The 22,151-nt window shown below is 37.6% G+C and overlaps 1 protein-coding gene across 13 annotated transcripts in view; it reads left to right on the top strand.

Annotated features, from left to right (window-relative positions):
- The window catches only part of SCAF8 (SR-related CTD associated factor 8), a 227,473-nt gene that overhangs the window by 30,895 nt on the left and 174,427 nt on the right, over positions 1-22,151 (top strand). For 11 of the 13 annotated variants that reach the window (XR_012095005.1, XR_005241337.2, XR_012095006.1 and 8 more), the window contains 3 exons: positions 6,603-6,686; positions 10,572-10,616; positions 20,656-20,817. Coding sequence is in view for 7 of the 13 variants with exons in the window: in XM_008007654.3 (XP_008005845.1) it covers positions 6,603-6,686; positions 10,572-10,616; positions 20,656-20,817 (291 nt within the window). In the remaining 6 variants the exon portion in view is untranslated. The remainder of the gene's footprint in view (positions 1-6,602; positions 6,687-10,571; positions 10,617-20,655; positions 20,818-22,151) is intronic. The other 2 variants (XM_038001136.2, XM_038001135.2) reach the window with 1 other exon arrangement.

The following is a 22,151-nucleotide window of genomic DNA, read 5'->3' as shown; positions in this document are numbered from 1 at the left end:
GTGTCAGTTTAGGTAAAAGATTCCTCAAGCCTTGAGGAATTAGAAATTGATTTGACTTATAAATATAAGTCTTCAGATTAAAAATATGCATTTACTGTGGTGCCTACAAGTGGTAGTATAGAAACTTACAATTTTACAAGTTTAAGGAACGTTCTTTAATGTACGTGTTGGGAGTTGAAACATAAATAATGAATTAGACTGAAAACCAAGGCTCTTCTTTAGTGTGTTTTCTTTTCCTTTTTTTTTTTTTGAGACAGAGTCTCGCTCTGTTGTTCAGTATATTTTCATTGAAATGATAAGTCTTGAGTGGCCAAAGGAAGGGACAGGTGAAGACTGGTAAGTTATTTCAATCTCTGAGGTCAGATGAGCATAGAGAATTTGCACAAGTAAAGGGTTTGGTCATTTGACATTGGATAATATTAGAACATGGCATAGGTGGGGAATAAACTTTTCGTTTAGGAAGCAGAGTTCAGAGAGAGTAATAGCACAGCAGGCACCAGTAGCCCTAGAAAAGGTAGAATTTGATGGAACAAACTAACGGGGATCAGCAGCCACTTAAGACTTTGAAAAACATGGGAGCAGGGAGCCAGATCCCAAGAGGTAGACTGGTAAGATGGAAACTTATAGAGAACACTGGGTAGCTGGAGAGCACAAGCCTACAGAGCATGTAGCCATGGTCTTCTCACCCAAGCATAGAGGTGGAATCAGCAGGCAAAGGAAAAAAAGGTCCCAGAATCAGCTTTCATTCTTTTTCAGCATTTTTCAGTGTAAAACCATGATTTTCTATCCTGGATCAGATTTTGAGACTATGAAGAGAATAACATTCCCAGTTCTTGGAGGCAGGTTAACATTATCTGATTAGAATGAGAATTGGAATGAAGCTTTGTAGTTCCTAATAGCAGTGCGTTATAGCAATATTAATAAATTATCAGGTGGATAATGAAGGTTTATTATTGAATGCTTGCTGTATACCAGGCAGTCATGTCTTGTAGATGTAAAGAAGTTAAATTAAATATAGTCTCTTTATGTACATTATTTAAGGACATTTATGAAAAGCTTCTAATGGGCCAGCATCATCATCATATTCTTTTTTTAAAGTACTGATTGTTATAGTGTCATTCATAAAATTCTCAACAAATGGTCTTTGATGGAGGTCCTTGGAAGGCAGCTGTGCTTACCACTATACCACCAGCACTGTCAGATGGAGGTCTTTTTGAGGATTAAATTTGATGCTTGGGATTGAGCAGTAGTGAATTGTGTAGAACACCTAAATTTTGGACAAATTTACTTGGAAACTACGTGATGGCAGAGTGCTTCTGAAGTCATGTTGCTGGGTTCACATTAGTTCAGTAAATGTTGAGTAAACTTATACTCCAACCGATTTATAAAGAACCATGAAACAGCTTAGTTAACAAAATTAAACACAATAGAAAACAGTTTATTTTTGTATCCAACGGAATAGTTAAATACAGCAGAGAAATAGATGTCAGTAGATATTTGAAATGTGTGTTCAGATGGTAGAATAAACATATCGGCAAGATCCCTAGAAGCCAAGGAAAGAAGCAGGAAACTTGTTAAATCACACATCTTTGATAAAAAGTAAGCACCAAGCTAACTGAATCACTCTCTAATTTCTGAATTTAAGTAGGTTAATTATTTAATAGGATCAGTAAAAGACACTGTTCTATTGGAAATTTTTATCAACCTTCTTTAAAGTTGAGAACTTAATATTAAATTTTAGTAAAGGCATTCAGTGAAGAATTAGATGAAATGATGTTTTCTGATGATCAGATTTAACAAATTAGATTTTAGAGACTCTGGAGAAATAATTAGTTGGAAGCGTATGTACAGTTGACCCTTGAACAATGGGAGGTTTAGGGGCACCAACCCCCTGTGTAGCTGAAAATCATGTAACTTTTGACTCTTCCCCAACTAATAATAGCATACTGTTGACCAGAAACCTCACCAATAACATAAAGAGTTGATTAACACATATTTTATATGTTACATATGTTATATACTGTATCTTAAAGTAAGAGAAAAGAAAATGTTACTAAGAAAATTATCAGGAAGAGGAAGTGTATTTACTATTCATTAAGTAGAAGTAGATGATCATAAAAATCTTTACGCTTGTTGTCTTCATGTTGAGTAGGCTGAGGAAGGGAAAGAGGAGTGATTGGTCCTGCTGTCTCAGGGGTGGCAGAGGCAGAAGATGTGGAGGAGATGGAAGGGTAGGCAGGAGAGGCAGATACACTCAGTATAACTTTACAGAAATCATAATTTCTGTCCAACTTTTTTGCTTTTTCATTTCTCTAAAAATGTTTCTAAACATGGCACCAGTTCTTCCACTGTTGGCTTTAATTTTAGTGCCTGTGTCATAGGAGGGTTTGTGTTCTAAAAATAAATCAAAAGCAGTCTTGAATAATTGTAACCCTTCTGCCAGATTGTCTAAAGTAGATTTGTTTTCTGGCACTGCTTCTTCTGCTTCTTCCTGACCGTCTGGCACTGGTTTGGAAGCACTCTTCTTCATCAAGTTGTCCTCTGTTAATTCCTCTGATGTGGTGTCCATTAGCTCTTGAATTTCTCCAAGATTCGTATCCTGAAACCCTTCACCTCCCTCCAGCGCCCCCCCCCCCTTTTTTTTTTTGCTATATCCACAATTTTATGATTCCTTCATTGGTTCTCTTATAAATCCTATGAAGTCATATGCAACATCTGGACACAGTTTTGCCCAGCAGGAATTTATTGTTTTGTGCTTCACGGCTTTCACAGCTTTTTTTGTGGCGGTGGTGGCATCTTCAGTGGTGTAATACTTCCAGACTTCTATGATGTTCTGTTGGGGTTCTCTTCCACAGCATTGATGATCCCTTTTGTAGACTGCAGTGTATAATGAGCCTTAAAGGTCCTTATGAGCCCTTCATCTAGAGGCTGAATTAGAGATGTCTCGTTTGGGGACACGTAGACTACTTTGACGCCTTCATGGAGTTCTGGGTGGCCAGGGGCATTGTCCAGTATGAGAAGAATTTTAAAAGGCAGTCCCTTACTGGCAGGGTACTTCCTGACTTCAGGGACAAAGCATTGATGGAACCAGTCCAGAAAAAGTGTTCTTCTTGCCCAGGCCTTCCTTCTGTATAACCAAAAGACTGGTAGCCAGCCAATGTCTTCTATCTTTTCCTATCAAGGCTCAGGTTAGCAGCTTCATAGAAAGGGCAGTCCTGATTATAAGCTTGACTGCATTTGCACAAAACAGTAGAGTTAGCCTCTACTTTCCTGCTTTAAATCCTGGTGTTTGCCTTTCTTCCTTATCAATAATTGTTCTTTGTGGTATTTTTTTTTTTTTCCCCCAGAATAAATTACTTTCATCTGCAAAAACCTGTTCAGGAAGATACTCATTCTCCTCAATGATATTCTTAAATTCTTAATGATATCTGGGAAATCATGTGTTGCCTCTTGTTTGGCAGAAGCTGCTGCTTCTGTTATCTCTCTCGTTTTTTTTTTTGAGATGGAAGTCTCACTGTGTCACCCAGGCTGGAGTGTGGTGGCACAGATATAGCTCACTGCAACCTCTGCCTCCTGGGCTCAACTGATCCTCACACCTCAGCCGGTAGTTGGGACTACAGGCGCAGGCCACCACACCTGTCTAATTTTTTTTTGGTATGTTTTAGAGAAACGGGGTCTTGCCATGTTGCCCAGGCTGGTCCTGAACTCCTGGAATTAAGTGAGCTGCCGGCCTTGGCCTCCCAAAGTGCTGGGATTATAGGCATGAGCCACCATGCTTGACCTTCTGGTAGCTTGACATTTTTAAAGTCATACCTCTTTCTAAAATGATCAGACGATGCTTTGCTGGCGTTAAATTCTCCAGCTTTAGATCTGTCACCTCCCTTTTGCTTTAAGGTGTCATATAATGACTTAGCTTTTTCTCTAATCATATTAGAGTCTGTAGGTATGCCTTTCTTATAACAATTCTGTACCCACACAGAGGCTGCATTTTCAGTACAAAATAAAAAGGTATTTCACAAAAAGTTCGAGGTTTTTGGCCTTTTGGGATAGCTGCAGTGACGCTTCACGAATTTCCTTTTCTTTTTTGACAATGGTCCTCATATGCCAGATTCATTTATCTTGAAAAGGTGGGCAACTGCAGCTGAAGACCTCAACCTACTGTACATATCAAGCAAGTCAGCGCTTTTCTTTTAATGCCATAACTTTGCTTCTTGAGAACGCCTTCGACATCACTAGTGCCACTTCCTATGGAAGTGCTGGTATTCAAGGTTTATGTTATTGCACGAAACACAATGAAAAATCTTCGAGAACTGCAAGATACAATTTTTTACTATGATAGCAATTTATTAGAGAGATGAACTGCTCATGCAGAAATGGTTAACATCACACGGCATTTTAAGTGGATACTCACACTTGAGCTCACTGCAATAGCAACAGAAGGTGGCTGTGAAATTATTATACTAGAGGTTTTTGCGGTTATGATTAATATTACATCTTTAACATTGTTTATGTTTCTCTCTCCTGTGAATGATGCTATGTATGTTATGGTAGTAAATGTTAAACTAAAATAAACTAGTATCTGCATATATTTTATGCATTCATGACATGCCTTTTTTGTTTTTTCAATATTGCTAGGCTATACAGTTCCTCTGCATGTATTTTTAAATTGTCAAAAATCTCTCAAAAATTTTCTAATGTGTATTGGAAAAATCCACGTGTAAGTAAGCCAGGCGCAGTGGCTCACGCCTGTAATCCCAGCACTTTGGGAAGCCAAGGCAGGCGGATCACTTGAGCCCAGGAGTTTGAGACCAGCCTAGCCAACATGGCCAAAGTAGTTTCCAAACTTCCAATTAATATCTTACAGTATTTATACTTAAAAATCAGCATCTGTGCATACAATAGGAGTTTTAATCAGTATTCATTTAAGCTTAGTTGTCTGTTGCCTAATTTCCTCACTCTGAGTAGGATTCTTTCCCTTTGCTTATATGAGAAATTTCAAAACAAAGATTTGGAGGTAGCCCAGGCACTGTGGCTCATGCTTGTAACCTCACCACTTTGAGAGGCCGAAGTAGGCAGATTGCTTGAGCTCAGGAGTTCAAGACCAGCCCAGACGACATGGTGAAACCCCACGTCTACAAAACATACAAAAATTAGCCCGTGTGGTGGCAGGCGCCTATAGTCCCAGCTACTTGGGAGGCTGAGGTGGGAGTATAGTTTGAACCCAGGAGGTAGAGGCTGCAGTGAGCCGTGATCATGCCCTTGAACTCCAGCCTGGGTGGCACAGTGAGACCCTGTCTCAATCAATCAATCAATCAATCAATCAATCAATCAATTGGCAGATGGGATGTGATTATTGTTAAACATTAGAGCCCTTTTTTTGTTTTTTTCTTTTTGAGATGGAGTCTCTCTCTGGAGGCTCCCAGGCTGAAGTGCAGTGGCGCAATCTTTGCTCACTACAGCGTCTGCCTCTTGGGTTCAAGCAGTTCTCCTGCCTCAGCCTCCCGAGTAGCTGGAATTACAGGTGCCTGCCACCACGTCAAGCTAAGTTTTGTATTTTTAGTAGCGACAGAGTTTCACCATGTTGTCCAGACTGGTCTTGAACTCCTGATCTCAGGTGATCTACCTGCCTAGGCCTCCCAAAGTGCTGGAATTACAAGCATGAGCCACCTTGCCCAGCCGGTGCCCTTGATTTTTAAAAAGTTTTATTGAGGTGCATACCATAAAATCAGTCAACTTAAAGTATACAATTCAGTGATTCTGTGCAACCATCGTCACATTCCATTTTAAACCATTTTCATCATCCCAACAAGAAACACTCATCAGCAGTGATTCCTCATTTATCTTCAACTCTTTCAGCCCTAGACAACCACCAATAGATTTGCCCTTTCTGGATATTATGTATAAATGGAATTATATACATGTTGCCTTTTTCACCTGGCTTCTTTAGTTTAGCATAATGTTTTCAAGGTTCATTCAGGTTGTAACATGTATCAGTACTTTTTTTTTCTTTTTATGGCTCATATTTCTTTGAATAGATACATTTGTTTACTCATTAACTGACAGATACTTGGATGTCTGCTTTTTTATGAATTTTAAATGAATTTTATATGAATAAGGCTACAATGACCACATGTGTATAGGTTTTTTTTTCTTTCTTTCTTTTTCAACCCTCAGATGGTAAAAACTATCATGTACAAGTTCTTTGTGAATACATGTTCTCAGTTCTCTTGGGTACATACCTAGAAGTGGAATTGGCTGGGTCATATGTTGACTGTGTTTAATCTTTTGAGGAACTATCAAGCTGTTTTCCAAAGCTGCTGCAACATTTTATATTCCCACCAGTATTGTATGAGGGTTCCAGTTTCTCCACATCCTTGCTTACACTTGTTACTGTCTTTTTGATTATAAGCAAGTAAGTGTGAAGTGGTAGCTCATTATAGTTTTGATTTGCATTTGCCTGATGGGTAATGATGTTGAGCTTGATTTGTAAAAGAAAAGCAGTAAGTTGGTTTCATTGAGAATATAAAAATGAACATGTTTGGTAGTTTCATGTAATTGCTTGGAGAGTTTTGCTGTATGTAAATTTGTTCTTTTTTCATCAGCTGTATTCCCTGAATGACTATAAACCACCCATTTCGAAAGCAAAAATGACCCAAATTACTAAGGCAGCCATCAAAGCTATTAAGGTGAGTAATAAATTTGACTCTTCTATTTTCAAAAGAAAAAACTATATTAATAGTTTGATGGGGGATAATTTTTATGGATTGTATGTTCTCTTTCACTTTACAGAGTTAACACGTGTTAATTGTGGAAAAACACAGAAAATCTGTCACCTGTAGACTTTCCCACCTAGAGATAAACATTTAATGTTTATTATTACGCTTTTTAAGAGACAGTGTCTTATTCTGTCACCCAGGCTGGACTGCAGTGCCACGATCATAGCTCACTGTGGCCTTGACCTCCTGGACTCAAGTGATCCTCTTGCCTCAGCCTCCCGAACATTTAACATTTTGATAAATGTTCTTCCTTAAGCATTCTTCCATAAATTTTTTGAAGCAGTTATTTTTCCTCACCTTTCTTAGACAGATAATATTTTGCATATATCCACATTATGGAGAATGTGTTTAACGGTGTCTTTTGCCACACTGACTTGACAGAACCTTGAAATTTGAGTGGTAAAAGGTTTCTATATGTTGATATATTCATTTTTTCTTATTGATTCTATTAATATTATAGATTTGAAGATAGGCCATTAAGGAAAAAATTGTGACTCTTGGTATCAGGGATTTGAACTGTGGGAAATGGCCATAGACATTTAACCTTTGCTCTCGTAAAGTAGGTTTTGAACCTATGTTAACTCATGAATACTTCTGAAAATCTTAGGAAAAGGTTGGATCCTCTCTAGAGAAATACACGTATGCACACAGTTTTATAGGAACTTTTTGGCAGAAGGGTCTTTTCAAGCTCGGCCATAGGTTTTTCCCCAAGAAGTTCTTGTGCCCGGGGCTAAGATTCCCTGAATTAGTAGGCCTCTTAAAATTGAGAATAAATGAGTACTTATTTCTAATTAAGTAGATACTAACCTATGAATATTCAGTGGTATGTTTTCCTGCCCTGAATTAAAATATTAACTGTAACCAAAAGCACCAACTATTTAAATTATCTTTTAAATAACAGCAATGTGTTAGATTTAACAAATTTCCATTTACTAGTAATTACTAGTGGGAGAAAATCCAGATGATTAGTTGATTTTGCGGTTTTCTAGTGGCTAAAGCTTAGTTTTCAGACTTGTTAGTATCTTACATCTATAGTTAAAATCCATGTACTTACATAACAGGAAATGAGAGAGAATGACAGTAGCTATAAGCACATTGAAGCCAGACAATCTTTCAAAGACATGATTTTTTAGAGTATTTGATAGGCTTACTATGGAATAATGTTATTGTCTTATACTTTATTCTACATTGTCTGATTTTTATGGTCGTGATCATTTGAAACTATGCAAACATGTATTTTTTTCTGTGACAATTAGTAATTGATGCACTTTTCATAGCTTGTTGAGCAGAGTACTTTCTTAATAGAGTTAATGAGGCATAGGTGCAAACAGTGTTTTCTATTTTCAGATGTCAGACAGGTCTGAGAGAAATTAAGTAATTTGCAGTAGTAGGTGTAAATATAGCTAGAATTTTAATCCAGAATTCTGTCAGTCAAGAGTCTAACTCTGGACACAGTGGCACACATTGGTAGTCCTAGCTACTGGGTAGGTTGAGACAGGATGATCACTTGAATCCAGGAATTTGAGGCCAGCCTGGGCAACATAGTGAGATCTTGGCTCTCAGGTTTTTTTTTTTTTTTTAAAGAAGTAATGTTTTTTAAAGAGTCTAATCTTTATTATTATGATATATTTTACTGTTTTGACGTATTGTTTTTAATGTTTTGAATTTTGAAAAAATTTAAATGTAAGTTGCAAATTATTATGGTGAGCAGGACATATTCTTCCCTTTGATTTGCTGATTGTTAACATTTTGCTACATGTGGAAGTTAGTTTCAAACTTCATTAGTAATAACAATCCTTGATACATACTTGAATTTGAAACTCCTGAGAATAAAGACATTTTGCTAGGGAACCATAATATACCAATCACATGCAAAAAATTTCACTTTGATATAATTATCTAATATACAGTTCATCGTTACATTTTAATGTTGTTGCATTGTTGACTAGTAGCTGTTCCCATCAACCTTGCTCTTTCAGAATCCAGTCAAGATCACACATTATACTTATTTGTCCTGTCACCCAGCCGTTTTGTATTTTTTGTGACTTGACATTTTTGAAGAGTCTAGACCAGCTGTTTTTCACTACTTTATTACTTTAAATTGCATTTTGTGTGTGTGTGTGTGTATATATATAAAACACTGCATTTTATTAATCAGATTTAAATGATACTGTGTTTCATATTGAAGTAAGTCATTGTTTTTTTATATAGAAATGATTAATTAGTGATGGTTAACATTGCACTGTCAACAAAACCTCCCAGAAAACCTACTGTGGAAGAAGGCCTGTGAGAATTAATAAACTTTCAGTTAAGATTTAGGAAGCAGTTTTCTAATTGTGTATAGTAACTAGAAGCAAAGAACACTGTCAAGATGTCTTCCAGAAGAATTGTTCCTTCAATGTGTAGTTATTTAATATTGTGCATATTGATTTTTAAATGTTCAGGGGCCTATAAAAGAGCCTAATAACTTTAAGTAGTTGTTTTAGCTTTTTTACTTAAGTAACTTAAACCATTGAGTAAACTTACTTGATTGTAAGTAACTTTAGCCAAACTTAAACTTGTAGGTTTTGATTTGGTGAATATGAGTTCATGATATTTTCCTTTATTTTTGTTATAAATACTGGATTTAGTGCTGAGGTTTAGTTGAATGTTTATATTTCTTCAGTCTAAGGGAATGTCCTTAAAATCCATAATTCATGAGAAGAAAAGTATGAAGACGGCCGGGCACAGCAGCTCACTCCTGTACTCCCAGCACTTTGGGAGGCTGAGGTGGGCGGATCACTTGAGGTCAAGAGTTGGAGACCAGCTTGGCCAACATGGCGAAACCTCATCTCTACTAAAAATACAAAAATTAGGCGTGGTGGCGTGCTTCTGTAGTCCCAGCTACTTGGGAGGCTGAGGTGGTAGAATTGCTTGAACCCACGAGGTGGGGGTTGCAGTGAGCCGAGATTGTGCCACTGCACACCAGCGGGACAGAGTGAGACTATGTCTCCAAAACAAACAAAAAGAAGTATAAAGAGAAGCACAGTTCAGGTTCTTTAAACAGAAATAATACACCAATATGGTATTGTTATTGTAGCATTAAAATTTATTAGGCACAAATTCTTTATGCTAAATTTATAATTTATTTCAGGTTTATTCATAGTGCTATATTTTATGAAACTTAAATCTTCTAAGTTTTCTTAAAAGTGATAGTGGCCCATTACTAATTTTTAATCTACATGTTCACTTCTGCTGATTCATTTTGTCTGATGCATTAGGATATTTTACATTTCTATGTTTTATTTTGTATTCTTGTAGTTCATTTTCCAGGAGAAGCAGGAGATAAATGAAGTTGAAAACAACTACCTTACATACATTTATTAATGTTACTTGTAGTTATTTGATTTTTTGAATTTCCTTTGATTTAACTGATAAAATTATATGAAATCTGTACTTTTCCTTTCATGAATGTAAGAACATACATGCACCAGTATTTATTACAAGTATTTTGCTATCAACACAACTGTTTGTTAAAGTGTACTTTCAGAAGGTCTTCAATAGCATTATTTTATATCTATGGTAAGGTAATGCTCTTTGGACATACTGATCATACATCTACTTCAGAGAAGCCCTTTACTAATTATATAGCACAGCTAGTTGCATATAAAGGTGAGTGACAAGAATGTCTCAGAATTCTTGGTTAAGATAATTGTTTTGATAGACCTTTGGAACATGTAAAACCTATGGTTAGCAGGAAATTTCAATCTCCTCAAACTGATTTTAAAACCATACTTCATTTTTTTCCTCTTTTAGTTCTATAAACATGTGGTACAGAGTGTTGAGAAGTTTATTCAGAAAGTAAGTATATAATTTTCCATAAATGTGCTATAATTATAGATTAATGCCTGTACTCTTCTCCTTTAGATCAAATACCCAAGTTTAAGTTGTTTTGATGGACTGTTAAAAAGTGATTCCAGTTATTTTATTTTCTAATTAAGAAATAAAATGAAAGTGCCTTTCATATAATTTTACTTAGGTTTGTATTCTGCCTATGTTCATGTGCCTAAATGTAAGCAGAGCTAGTTTGAGAATCTGTGTCATGTGGCATTAAGGATTCAGCAAGGTTGCAGTGTGTTTATGTTCTTCACTTGGGAGAAAGGTGTGGGACTTGAAGTGAGATTTCAGTCATTCAACTGGCTAGGTAACTTTGAATAAGTCAGTTAGCCGTTATGTGATTCAGTTCCTTTTTCTTTTTTAAAATTCTTGTTTTCTCAATATTTAAAATATGGTATTGATAGGCTGTGCACAATGGCCTGCACCTGTAATCCCAGCACTTTGGGAGGCCAAGGTGGGTGGATCACTTGAGGCCAGGAGTTCAAGACCAGCCTGACCAAGATGACAAACCCTGTCTTTACTAAAAGTACAAAAATTAGCTGACATGGTGGTGCATGCCTGTAATCCCAGCTACTTGGGAGGCTGAGGCACAAGAATTGCTTGAACCCAGGAGGCAGAGGTTGTAGTGAGCTGGGATCACACCACTGCACTCCAGCCTGGGGAACAGAGTGAGACCCTGTCTCAAAAAATGTGTGTGTGTATGTAGTATCGATAAAATGTATTTGGGGATTAAGTGGTTTAGGTAACTTGAAGCTAAGATAAAGGGTTGAATAACAAGTATGCTGTCTGTTTCACTTAAAGTTGAAAAATGTTAGTGATTGGAACATTTTATTTGGTCTTACGCTTTTAAAAGCATTTCTCAGAGATTGTTGTTCTGATAAAAGATCTTTCTTTAAAAGTTTTAATGTCTGGTTTGTTTTTGGTTTTGTTTTGTTGTTGATTTTGTTTTGTTTGTTTTGTTTTGTTTTTTGGACAGAGTCTCACTCTGTCACCCAGGCTGAAGTGCAGTAGCATGATCTCGGCTCACTGCAACCTCTGTCTTCCGAGTTCAAGCTATTCTCTTGCCTCAGCCTCCCCTGTAGCTGGGATTACAGACATGCACCACCACGCCCAGCTAATTTTTTTTGTGTTTTTAGTAGAGACGGAGTTTCACCATGTTGGCCAGGCTGGTCTTGAACTCCTGACCTCAAATGATCCATCCCTCTTGGCCTCTCAGAAGTGCTGGGATTACAGGCGTGAACCACAGTGCCCAGCCGAAAAGTTTTAATGTCTTACACTGTGCCTCATAAACTTTATGAGTAGGAATTTACCTAGGAATCTTGTTAAAAATGCCTGAGATTCTGCATTTGTAGCAGCTCCTAGATGATGTTTCTTCACAAGCCACAATTTGAGTTGTAAAGGTTTAAAAGGTAGAAGTGAATTTATGGATAAATGCTTGTTGACTGATTTCATTTGGGGTAGGGTACTTTGAATAAAACGTGTTAGAATCTTAGGAAGACCTGGAATGAGCAAAGTTACTCCATCGTGAGATAACTTCAGTCATTCTGAAGAAGCCAGTCAGTCTATGGGGAAAAACTTAAATGCTTTGCTACTACACTGTTTAAATCAGAGATCCAGCAACAGATTTGTGTAATGGTTAAAATAAGTTGTGTGTGTGTGTATATATATATAAAAATATATATATATAAATATTTAAACTTTTATTTCTGAACTAATTATAGATTCACATGTCATTAAATCATAAGGAATAAATCATGTAGAGATCCCATGTGCCCCTCGCTCAGTTTCCCACTGTGGTGACGTTCTGTAGAATTGTAAAATATTGCAATCAGGACATGATACAGTCACCTATTGACACTAACCTTACTCAGATTTTAATTGTCTTACCTGCACTCATTTGTATATGTATGCATTTAATCATATATATAGATTCATACAAACATCACCATAGTCAAGATACAGAACAATTTCTTCACCAGTAGGATGCCTTGTGTTTCCCTTTTATGTACTCTATAGTCACACTCGACTCACCTCCTCCTCCCCCCCATCCCTAATCCCTAAGGCCTGGCAGTCATTAACCTGTTCTCTTTCTCTATTTTGCATTTCAAAATGTTATATAAATGGAATCATACAAAATGTAACCTTTTGAGATTGCCTGGTTTTGCCCACGTAATTCTTTTGAAATCTATTGTTGCATGTATCAAATAGTTCCTTCCTTTTTTATTTAAAAATTTTACTTTAAGTTCTGGTGTACAAGTGCAAAACATGTAGGTTTGTTACATAGGTATGCCTATGCCATGGTGGTTTGCTGTACCTATTAACTCGTCATCTAGGTTTTAATCTCCACATACATTAGCTGTTTGTCGTAATGCTGTCCCTCCCCTCGCCCCCCACCCCCAGGTGGCCCTGGTGTGCTTTGTTCCCCTTCCTGTGTCCACGTGTTCTCATGGTTCAACTCCCACTTATGAGTGAGAACATGGGATCTTTGGTTTTCTGTTCTTTGCTGAGGATGATGGCTTCCAGCTTCATCCATGTCCCTGCAAAGTACATGATCTCATTCCTTTTTATGTCTGCATAGTATTCCATGGTGTATATGTACCACATTTTCTTTATCTAGTCTATCATTGATGGGCATTTGGGTTGATTCCATGTCTTTGCTACTATGGATAGTGCTGTGGTAAACATACGTGTGCATGCGTCTTCATGGTAGAATAATTTCTGTTCCTTTGGGTATATACCAAGTAATGGGATTGCTGGGTCAAATGGTATTTCTGGTTCTAGATCCTTGAGGAATTGCCACACTGTCTTCCACAATGGTTGAACTAATTTGCATTCCCACCAAGAGTATGGAAGTGTTCTGTTTCTCCACAGCCTCGCCAGCATTGGTTGTTTCTTGACTTTTAAGTAATCACCATTCTGACTGGCATGAGACTATATCTTATTGTGGTTTTGCCCCCGAAACTCCTTAAACTGATAAGCAACCTCAGCAGAGTCTCAGGATGCAAAAATCACAAGTATTCCTATACATCAACAATATGCACCAAGCAGAGAGCCAAATTATGAATGAACTCCCATTCACAGTTGCTACAAAGAGAATAACATACCTAGGAATATAGCTAACAAGGAGTGTGAAGGACTTCTTCAAGGAGATCTACAAACCACTGCCCAAGGAAATCAGAGAGGACACAAATGGAAAAACATTCTATCCTCATGCATAGGAAGAATCAATATCGTGAACATGACCATACTGCCCAAAGTAATTTATAGATTAAATGCTATTCCCACAAACTACCATTGACATTTTTCACAGAATTAGAAAAAACTACTTTAAATTTCACATGGAATAGCAAAAGGGCCCATATAGTCCAGACAATCCTAAGCAAAAAGCACAAAGCTGGAGGCATCGTGCTACCTGAGTTCAAAGTATACTACAAGGCTACAGTAACCAGAAGAGACATATAGTTCCTTCCTTTTTATTTCTGAGTAGTATTTCAGGGTATGAATTTACCACAGTTTAATCATTCACTTATTGGGGTTCATCTGGGTTGTTTCTAGTTTTTGGTTATTACGAATAAAGCTGCTAGGAACACTTGTATACCCAGAGTTTTTGTGTGTGTGAATGGAAGTTTCATTTCTTTGGGATAGTAAGTACATGTCTCCATTTTATAAGAAACTACCAAACTGTTTTCCAGGATGGCCGTACCATTTTATATTCTGTTCATATAGCATAAATTGTATAAAGGAGAAGTGTGGCTGTAGTTTGGTCATATGTTATCCATGAACCCATGTTTTAGTCATGAAAGATTTATGCAGTAATAGATGACGGTAAATGAAAAATTAACAGTAAATATGATTTCCTTTAGGCCAAGAAAACTACTCTAAAGAATACTCTGGCCTCTGGCCTTGTCCTAATTGATTTTGCCAAAAATCAGTTCATATGCTGATTGTGTCTTAGCTTTATAAGACAGAAACACCTGGGCACTCTGGCTCATGCCTGCAATCTAGCAGTTTGGGAGAGGCCAAGGCTGGTGGATTGCTTGAGCTCAGGCATTGGAGACCAGCCTGGGCAAACATGGCAAAACCCTGTCCCAGCCTAAAAACTACAAAAAGTAATTGGGCAAAGTGGCAAGTGCCCGTATTCCTAGCTGCTTATGTGGGTGGGGTGGAAGGATTGCTTGAGGCTTGAGTTCAGGAGGAAGTTGAGGCTGTAGTGAACCATCATTGTGCCACTGCACTCTAGCCTGGGCAACAAAGCAAAAGCTTGTCTCAAAAAAAAAAAACAAACAAACAAGAAACAAAAAAACAAAACGGGGATGACAGCAGCAGCAAAGGCTGGAGTTACAAACAGATAAGGAAACTTTAGAAGACACGTTTTAGAACTTCTGTGTTCTCTAGAGGGACAGAACTAATAGTATATGTGTATATATACACACGTATACAGGGTACGTATAGATATAACTAATAGGATATATGTGTGCGTGTATGTATATATGCATATACACACAGGGAAGTTTAAGTATTAAGTATTAACTTACACGATCACAAGGTCCCACAGCAGGCTGTCTGTAAGCTTGAGGAGCAAGGACAGTCTGAATCTCAAAACTGAAGAACTTGGAGTCCAGTGTTCGAGGGCAGGAAGCGTCCAGCACGAGAGAAAGATGTAGGCTCGGAGGCTAGGCCATTCTCGCCTTTTCATATTTTTCTGCCTGCTCTATACTTGATGGCAGCTGATTAGATAGTGCCCATCCAGATTAAAGGTGGGTTTGCCTTCCCCAGCTCACTGGGAACATTTAACTCAAATGTTAATCTCCTTTGGCAGCACCCTCACAGATACACCCAGGATCAATACTTTGTATCCTTCAATCCAGTCAAGTTGACACTCAGTGTTAACCATCATAGATCCCTATATTTGCATTATAAATAACTAACTTACCTTAGTTGTCCTGAATCCTAAAGGCAATAAATTTTTTTTTGAGCCAGAGACCTCATGATTTGGTGACTTTTCTACCATCCATAGCTAACCATTCTGTTCTCATTTGCTAGTTTGAAATGCGAAAATGAAATCCTGAGCTCTGTTCCAAAAATATGTAGAGTTTGCCCAACTCTTTTTGTCTGTATGAAATCCCCTGCCTTTTTTGTGTGAGTACTGCAAACAAATCTGTCCACTAGATTCAGAATAAGATTGAATATTATCATTCAGAACTATTTATTCTGAAAAAATCTAGATGCTTTGTTATAGTGAAATACATTCTGTGGTACTGTGGCTACTCTTAGATACAGTGAAGTCGAAAATAAATTTCATCTTTCTGGCTCTGAAAATGGTCTGTAGATGATTTACTGTTGCCTTAATCTGTAAGTTTTTGGCTATCATTACCTTCTTCAAATTTCCTGTGCTGCATACTTAGTAAGAGCAAGAAATGTGGCTTATTTGTGGTGATTTTCAGGTTACATTTACTTTGTAAATAATAAATGAAAAGATGGTGCTAAACTGTCTAAAGATTATCATCATGAAAGTTTTTTGTTTTCTAGAAACTTGATCTGGTAGCTTTATGTACGTGGTTGTTATGGTGGTTGATATTTTGCAGTGGATATGTATTTTTCAATGAAGCCAAACATTTATGCTTCTGCTCTTTGATATTTTTCCAGAGGAAGGATTGAGCCCACATTGAAAGATGGCTGAGCTAGGCGCGGTGGCTCACGCCTATAATCCCAGCACTTTGGGAGGTCAAGGTGGGCAGATCACCTGAGAGGCCAGGAGTTTGAGACCAACCTGGCCAAAATGGTGAAATCCCGTCTCTACTAATACAAAAAGTTGGCAGGCGTGGTAGTACACGCCTGTAATCCTATCTTCTCAGGAGGCTGAGGCAGGAGAATTGCTTGAACACATGAAGCAGAGGTTGCAGTGAGCTGAGATTGTGCCACTGCACTCCAGCCTGGGTGACAGAGTGAGACTCCGTCTCAAAGAAATAAAAGAGGCCGGGCGTGGTGGCTCAAGCCTGTAATCCCAGCACTCTGGGAGGCTGAGACGGGCGGATCACGAGGTCAGGAGATCGAGACCATCCTGGCTAACACAGTGAAACCCCGTCTCTACTAAAAAATACAAAAACCTAGCCGGGCGAGGTGGCGGGCGCCTGTAGTCCCTGCTACTCGGGAGTCTGAGGCAGGAGAATGGCGTGAACCCGGGAGGCGGAGCTTGCAGTGAGCTGAGATCCGGCCACTGCACTCCAGCCTGGGCGACAAAGCGAGACTCTGTCTCAACAAAAAAAAAAGAAAAGAAAAAGAAAGATGGCTGTTATATTTACTTACTTCTGGTGTCTTGAGATACATATATATTTTTTTCATGTAGGGTGCAGTATTCTGTAACTAAACTTTTATCATAAGTATACTTTTACCCTTGGAGGTAGGATACAAAAAGATTTTTGTACATGGGCACAAGCAGTTTGAAAGGAGTGTATTTCCAGATTCTCACTTTTTCATATGTACTTTTATTAAAGCTCGTTTTCCCTAGGATATTTTAGATCAACGTAAGTTCCACACTTCTTAAATTTACGTTTCAAATATATCTTAAGCTTATCATTCTTAATCATTATGATTAGAGAAACTTTTGCTTCTTGCTTTATTTAAGAAACCAGGGATGTTTATATAATTACAGTCACTCCTCTGTATCTGTGGGTTCCAACCCATGGGTTCAGCCTATTGGGATCAAAATTTGGGGAAAAAATAGTCCACGAAATTCCAGAAAGCAAAACTTGAATTTCCTGTACACTGAGTACAATGTGAATGAAGCGATGTGTAGGCGTTGTATTAGATTTTCAAAGTAATCTAGAGTTGATTTAAAGTATATGGGATGATGTCCGTAGGTTATATGCAAATACTGCCCATTTTATATAAGGGACTTGAGCATCCTTGGATTTTGATATCTGCAGGGGTCTTGGAACCAGTCCCCCAGGGCTACTGAGGGACAACTGTATTTCTTTTTATTGTGAGGTTTCTATGTACATCTGTAGAAAAGTACAGAAAACAATAAATACAGCCAAATTTTTATAAAGAGAAGACCTATGTAACTCCCACTCATTTCAAGAAGTAGAACTTTGAAGCCCACAAGCCCCAAGTACGTCTTCCTAATCATGTCTTGCACACCCCCTACCCAGGTAACCACAGTTTGACTTTTGTGTCATGTCCTTGCTTGACATTATAGTTTTACTTTGTATAAAATGAATTCTTAAAGTGGTTTAATGTATTTTAAATTCTTAAATGTAATCCTATGGTATGTATTCTTTTTATACAGTTCTCCTAGTCAACATCATGTGTCTAGGATTCATCCTTGTGTGTAGCAGTATTTATTACTATCTGTTGCTGTATATTTTCCATTATGTGAATAGACAGCAGCTTGCCCATGTCTCCTGTTGACACTGTGTGTGTTTTCTAGTTTTTGCAATTCTGTACAGTATTGCTGTGAACAGTGTAATATTTATATATGTAGGATTATAAGTATCCTGATACAGCTTGCATTTCTGTAGGAGTGGAATTGCTGGTTAAAGGGTATGCATTTCTTCACTGTGGCTAGATAATACTAAATTAGTTTTACTATGATTGTGCTGATTTACATTCCTCCTCACAATGCATGGGTTTGTGTTGCTTCCCATTTTTGTCAGCACTTGGTATTGTTAGATTTAAATTTTTCTAATCTATGGAGCCATCTTTCTTACATGCCACACCATTAGTATTATTCAGTGCTTTGCAGGTATAGCCACATGCTTCTGTTTCTACCACTCTAGCTTTGTTGTCTTTAAATTAATATCACCTTTTAGTACCTGCAGGCGGGAGCACAAATTCTAAAAATAGGATAATTATTTAAGGTGTATTTGTATATTGCAAAGTGTATGGTCCAACTTACTTAGAAGGTTCTTTGACAAATAACCATAACAGATGTTAACCTGCAGATGATAACTTGGATGACAAAATGAAAAATCATGGAAATACACTTAAAGGTGCATTCTCCCTATTCGTTCTTATCTTTCTCCCCCTAAAAAGGCTATTTCTCTATAAAATAAGAAATTGGAAATTACTAGAATATAGTTGAAAAATGGTATATCTATAAAAACTTAATATGATATGCTTTAGAAAGTTATTTACAGTAAAAATACCTTATGCCATTGTGTAACTGCCCAGTGGGTTCACCTTACCTGCTGCCTAGACAGAGCCAATTTATCAAGACAGGAGAATTGCAGTGGAGAAAGAGCAATTCATGCAAAGCCTGCTATGCAGGAGACTGGAGTTTTATTGTTATTCAAATCAGTCTCCAAGAGCATTCGGGGATGGGGGATTGGAGTTTTTAAAGATAATTTGGTGGGTAGGGGCTCAGGAAGTTGGGGAGTGCTGTTGGTCAGGTTGCAGATGGAATCATAGGGAGGTCGAAGTGAGGTTTTCTTACTGTCTTCTGTTCCTGGGTGGGATCGCAGAACTGGTTGAGCCAGATTACCAGCCTGGGTAATGTCAGCTGATCCATCCAGTGAAAGGTCTGCAAAATGTCTCAAGCACTGATCTTAGGTTTTATGATAGTGATGTTATACTCAGGAGCAATTTGGGGAGGTTCAGACGCTGTGTGACCCTAAACTGTAATTTCTAATCTTGTAACTAATTTGTTAGTCTTACAAAGGCAGACTGGTACCCAGGCAAGAAGAGGGTCTTTTTGGGAAAAGACTATTATTAAATATTAATTTTGTTTCTGAATCAAACCATAAACTAAATCCCCTCCCAATGTTATTTCGGCCCAGGCCCAGGAATGACAAGGACAGCTTAAAAGTTAGAAGCAAGATGGAGTTGGTTAGGTCTGCTCACTTTCACTGTCGTAACTTTCTCAGTTAAAATTTTTGCGAAGGCGGTTTCAATTAGAGAGTCTTAGTCTTGTTTTGAGTCTAATGGTACTTAAAGAGGAAAATTTTAAAGTATTGCAGATTTCCTTGTCTTGATTCTTCTCTCAGGTTTCTAGTTGATGACTTAGCCAGGTTTTCCAAGTATTAAAATTATTTAAAATACTAAATCATACTAAATAATTTTTTTGCCATTTTATGTAGCAAAAATGCCTAATCTACCAATGAAGGAAATTCTGTCCCACAAAATGTTAATGTCTGTGTATCTAAAGATACTGCGCAGAAAGCTTGCAAGTAAAAGGATTCTTCATTGTGCTTGCCTAACTACATAGGCTAAAAAAGCTTATGTTCAGAAAGTAGGGGAGGCAGGGCACGGTGGCTTGTGCCTGTATTCCTAGCACTTTGGGAGATCTAGTCAAGAGGATTGCTTGAGCCCAGGAGTTTCAGACTAGCCTGGACAACATGGTGAAACCAAGTCTCTTCCAAAAAAACATACAGGAATTAGCGCTGTGCACCTGTTGTCCCAGCTGTTTGGAAGGCTGAGATGGAAGTTCATTTGAGCCTGGGAGGTCGGGGTTGCAGTGAGCCATGATGGCACCACTGCATTCCAGGCTGGATGATACATGATGGATCCCCAGAATTATAGATGTTATGTTTGGGAAATAAATGGAAACTTTGGCCTCTGTATTTACAATTTTATAATTTGCCATTTGGCATTGTTCTTTTCATTTGTATAGGAACCCTTTTGTTGTGTGTTCCAGATGAAGTCTGAGGCATGTTGGCAGTGTGTTTGCTAGAGCCCTTCTTTCCTGAATTTGCTTCTTTCTTCCATGTAGCTTTTCACAATGATTAAACAAATTTTAAAAATTGTAATGGTACCTTATTCATCATTTTATGTCATTGAATCCATGTAGTACTATTTTAGAACTTCTGAATGTATAGAGTAGTCAAAGTAGATTCTTTAAAATGCCATTCCAGAAACTGACGATACTGGAGTAGTCAATGTGTGAATATTCATTACCTCAGCATAGGCAGTGTCTTTGTATTTACACAGGGTTTATGATGATTTTTGTCTATCAAGAATTTTACCTTTTCGTTTCCTTCCCTTTTCATTCTTCCTTTTTCATCAGTGTAAACCAGAATACAAAGTACCTGGACTTTATGTTATTGACTCCATTGTGCGACAATCCAGACATCAGTTTGGTCAAGAAAAGGATGTGTTTGCACCCAGATTTAGTAATAACATCATTAGCACTTTCCAGAATTTATATCGTTGCCCTGGGGATGACAAGGTATGCTGCTGATTTTTTTGTTTGTTTGTTTTAGAGTAGATAACAGTACCCTCTTGGTGTTAATTAGTCTTCATATTATCTTAGTACAGTCATGTGCCACATAATGATGTTTCAGTGACAGACCGCATATACAGTGGTGGTCTCCTAAGATGATAATACCGTATTTTTATTTCACCATTTCTCATTTATGTACACAAATACCATTGTGTTAAAAATGCCTGCAGTGTACAGTACAGTGACATGCTGTACATGTTTGTAGTCTAGGAGCAATAGAATGTGACGTATAGTCTAGGTGTGTAGTAGGCTGTACCGTCTAGGTTTGTGTAAGTACACATCACACAATGATGAAATCTGCTAATGATACCATTTCTCAGAACATATCCTTGTCATTAAGTGGCACAGGACTGTATATATCTTTATGTTCTCATTTGCTCTTAGTTATTTCAAATGTGAATATTTAATTATTACGGTGTCCATGTTCCATTTTGTTCTTTGAATTTCTTAGTACAGAAAGATGTAGCAGATTTGCTACTTTTTAATTTATTGAAGCAATTGGTGTTAAATAAAATGGCTAAAATAAGCTTTTGCAATTACATGAAACTTATTCACACACAGTCAATTTGGAATTATTATTTGACATGAGTTGATACTTAACTGCATATTAAAATTCTTCTATTATGGTAGAATTTTATTAATCACACTACTAAGTCTGGTGTGTGTAAGATCTAAATGTGTAAATATTCTATAAATAGCAAGTAAAAAGAAAGCTTTGGATCATGAGCAAGCATGAAAAGGAGTTGCTTATCCTTTTACTTGCTCTGAGAGGTTAGCTTATTTATTTTGGATGTTGATTTGGAAATTGAGGTGTGCTTTTTCTGACAGGGTTGATTGCATTGTTGATTAAGTATGGAAAGATGAGAATAGATGAAGATTCATGTTTGTTTTATGGAAGAACCACAGAACTTCAAAGCTCACCACAAATGGTTCACCTTTATATTGAGTACAACAAGATTAAGTAGTTATTTTTCATAGCTATTATATAGTCTTGAATCAGAAAAAAATCTTGTTATAATGGATAGCTATGGAGATAAATTTATTTACTTTTTTGAGATGGAGTCTTGCTCTTATCACCCAGGCTGGAGTGCAATGGCACGATCTTGGCTCACTGCAACCTCTGCCTCCTGGGTTCAAGTGTTCTCCTGCCTCAGCCTCCTGAGTAACTGGAATTACAGGCGCCTGCCACCACACCCTGCTAGTTATTTTTTGTATTTTTACTAGAGATGGGGTTTCGCCATGTTGGCCAGGCTGGTGTCAAACTCCTGACCTTGTGATCC

This window comes from Chlorocebus sabaeus, chromosome 13 (assembly GCF_047675955.1).
Source record: "Chlorocebus sabaeus isolate Y175 chromosome 13, mChlSab1.0.hap1, whole genome shotgun sequence".
Lineage (NCBI taxonomy): Eukaryota > Metazoa > Chordata > Mammalia > Primates > Cercopithecidae > Chlorocebus > Chlorocebus sabaeus.
The sequence above is the reverse complement of the archived record's forward strand: the minus strand, read 5'-3'. Positions and strand labels throughout refer to the sequence as shown.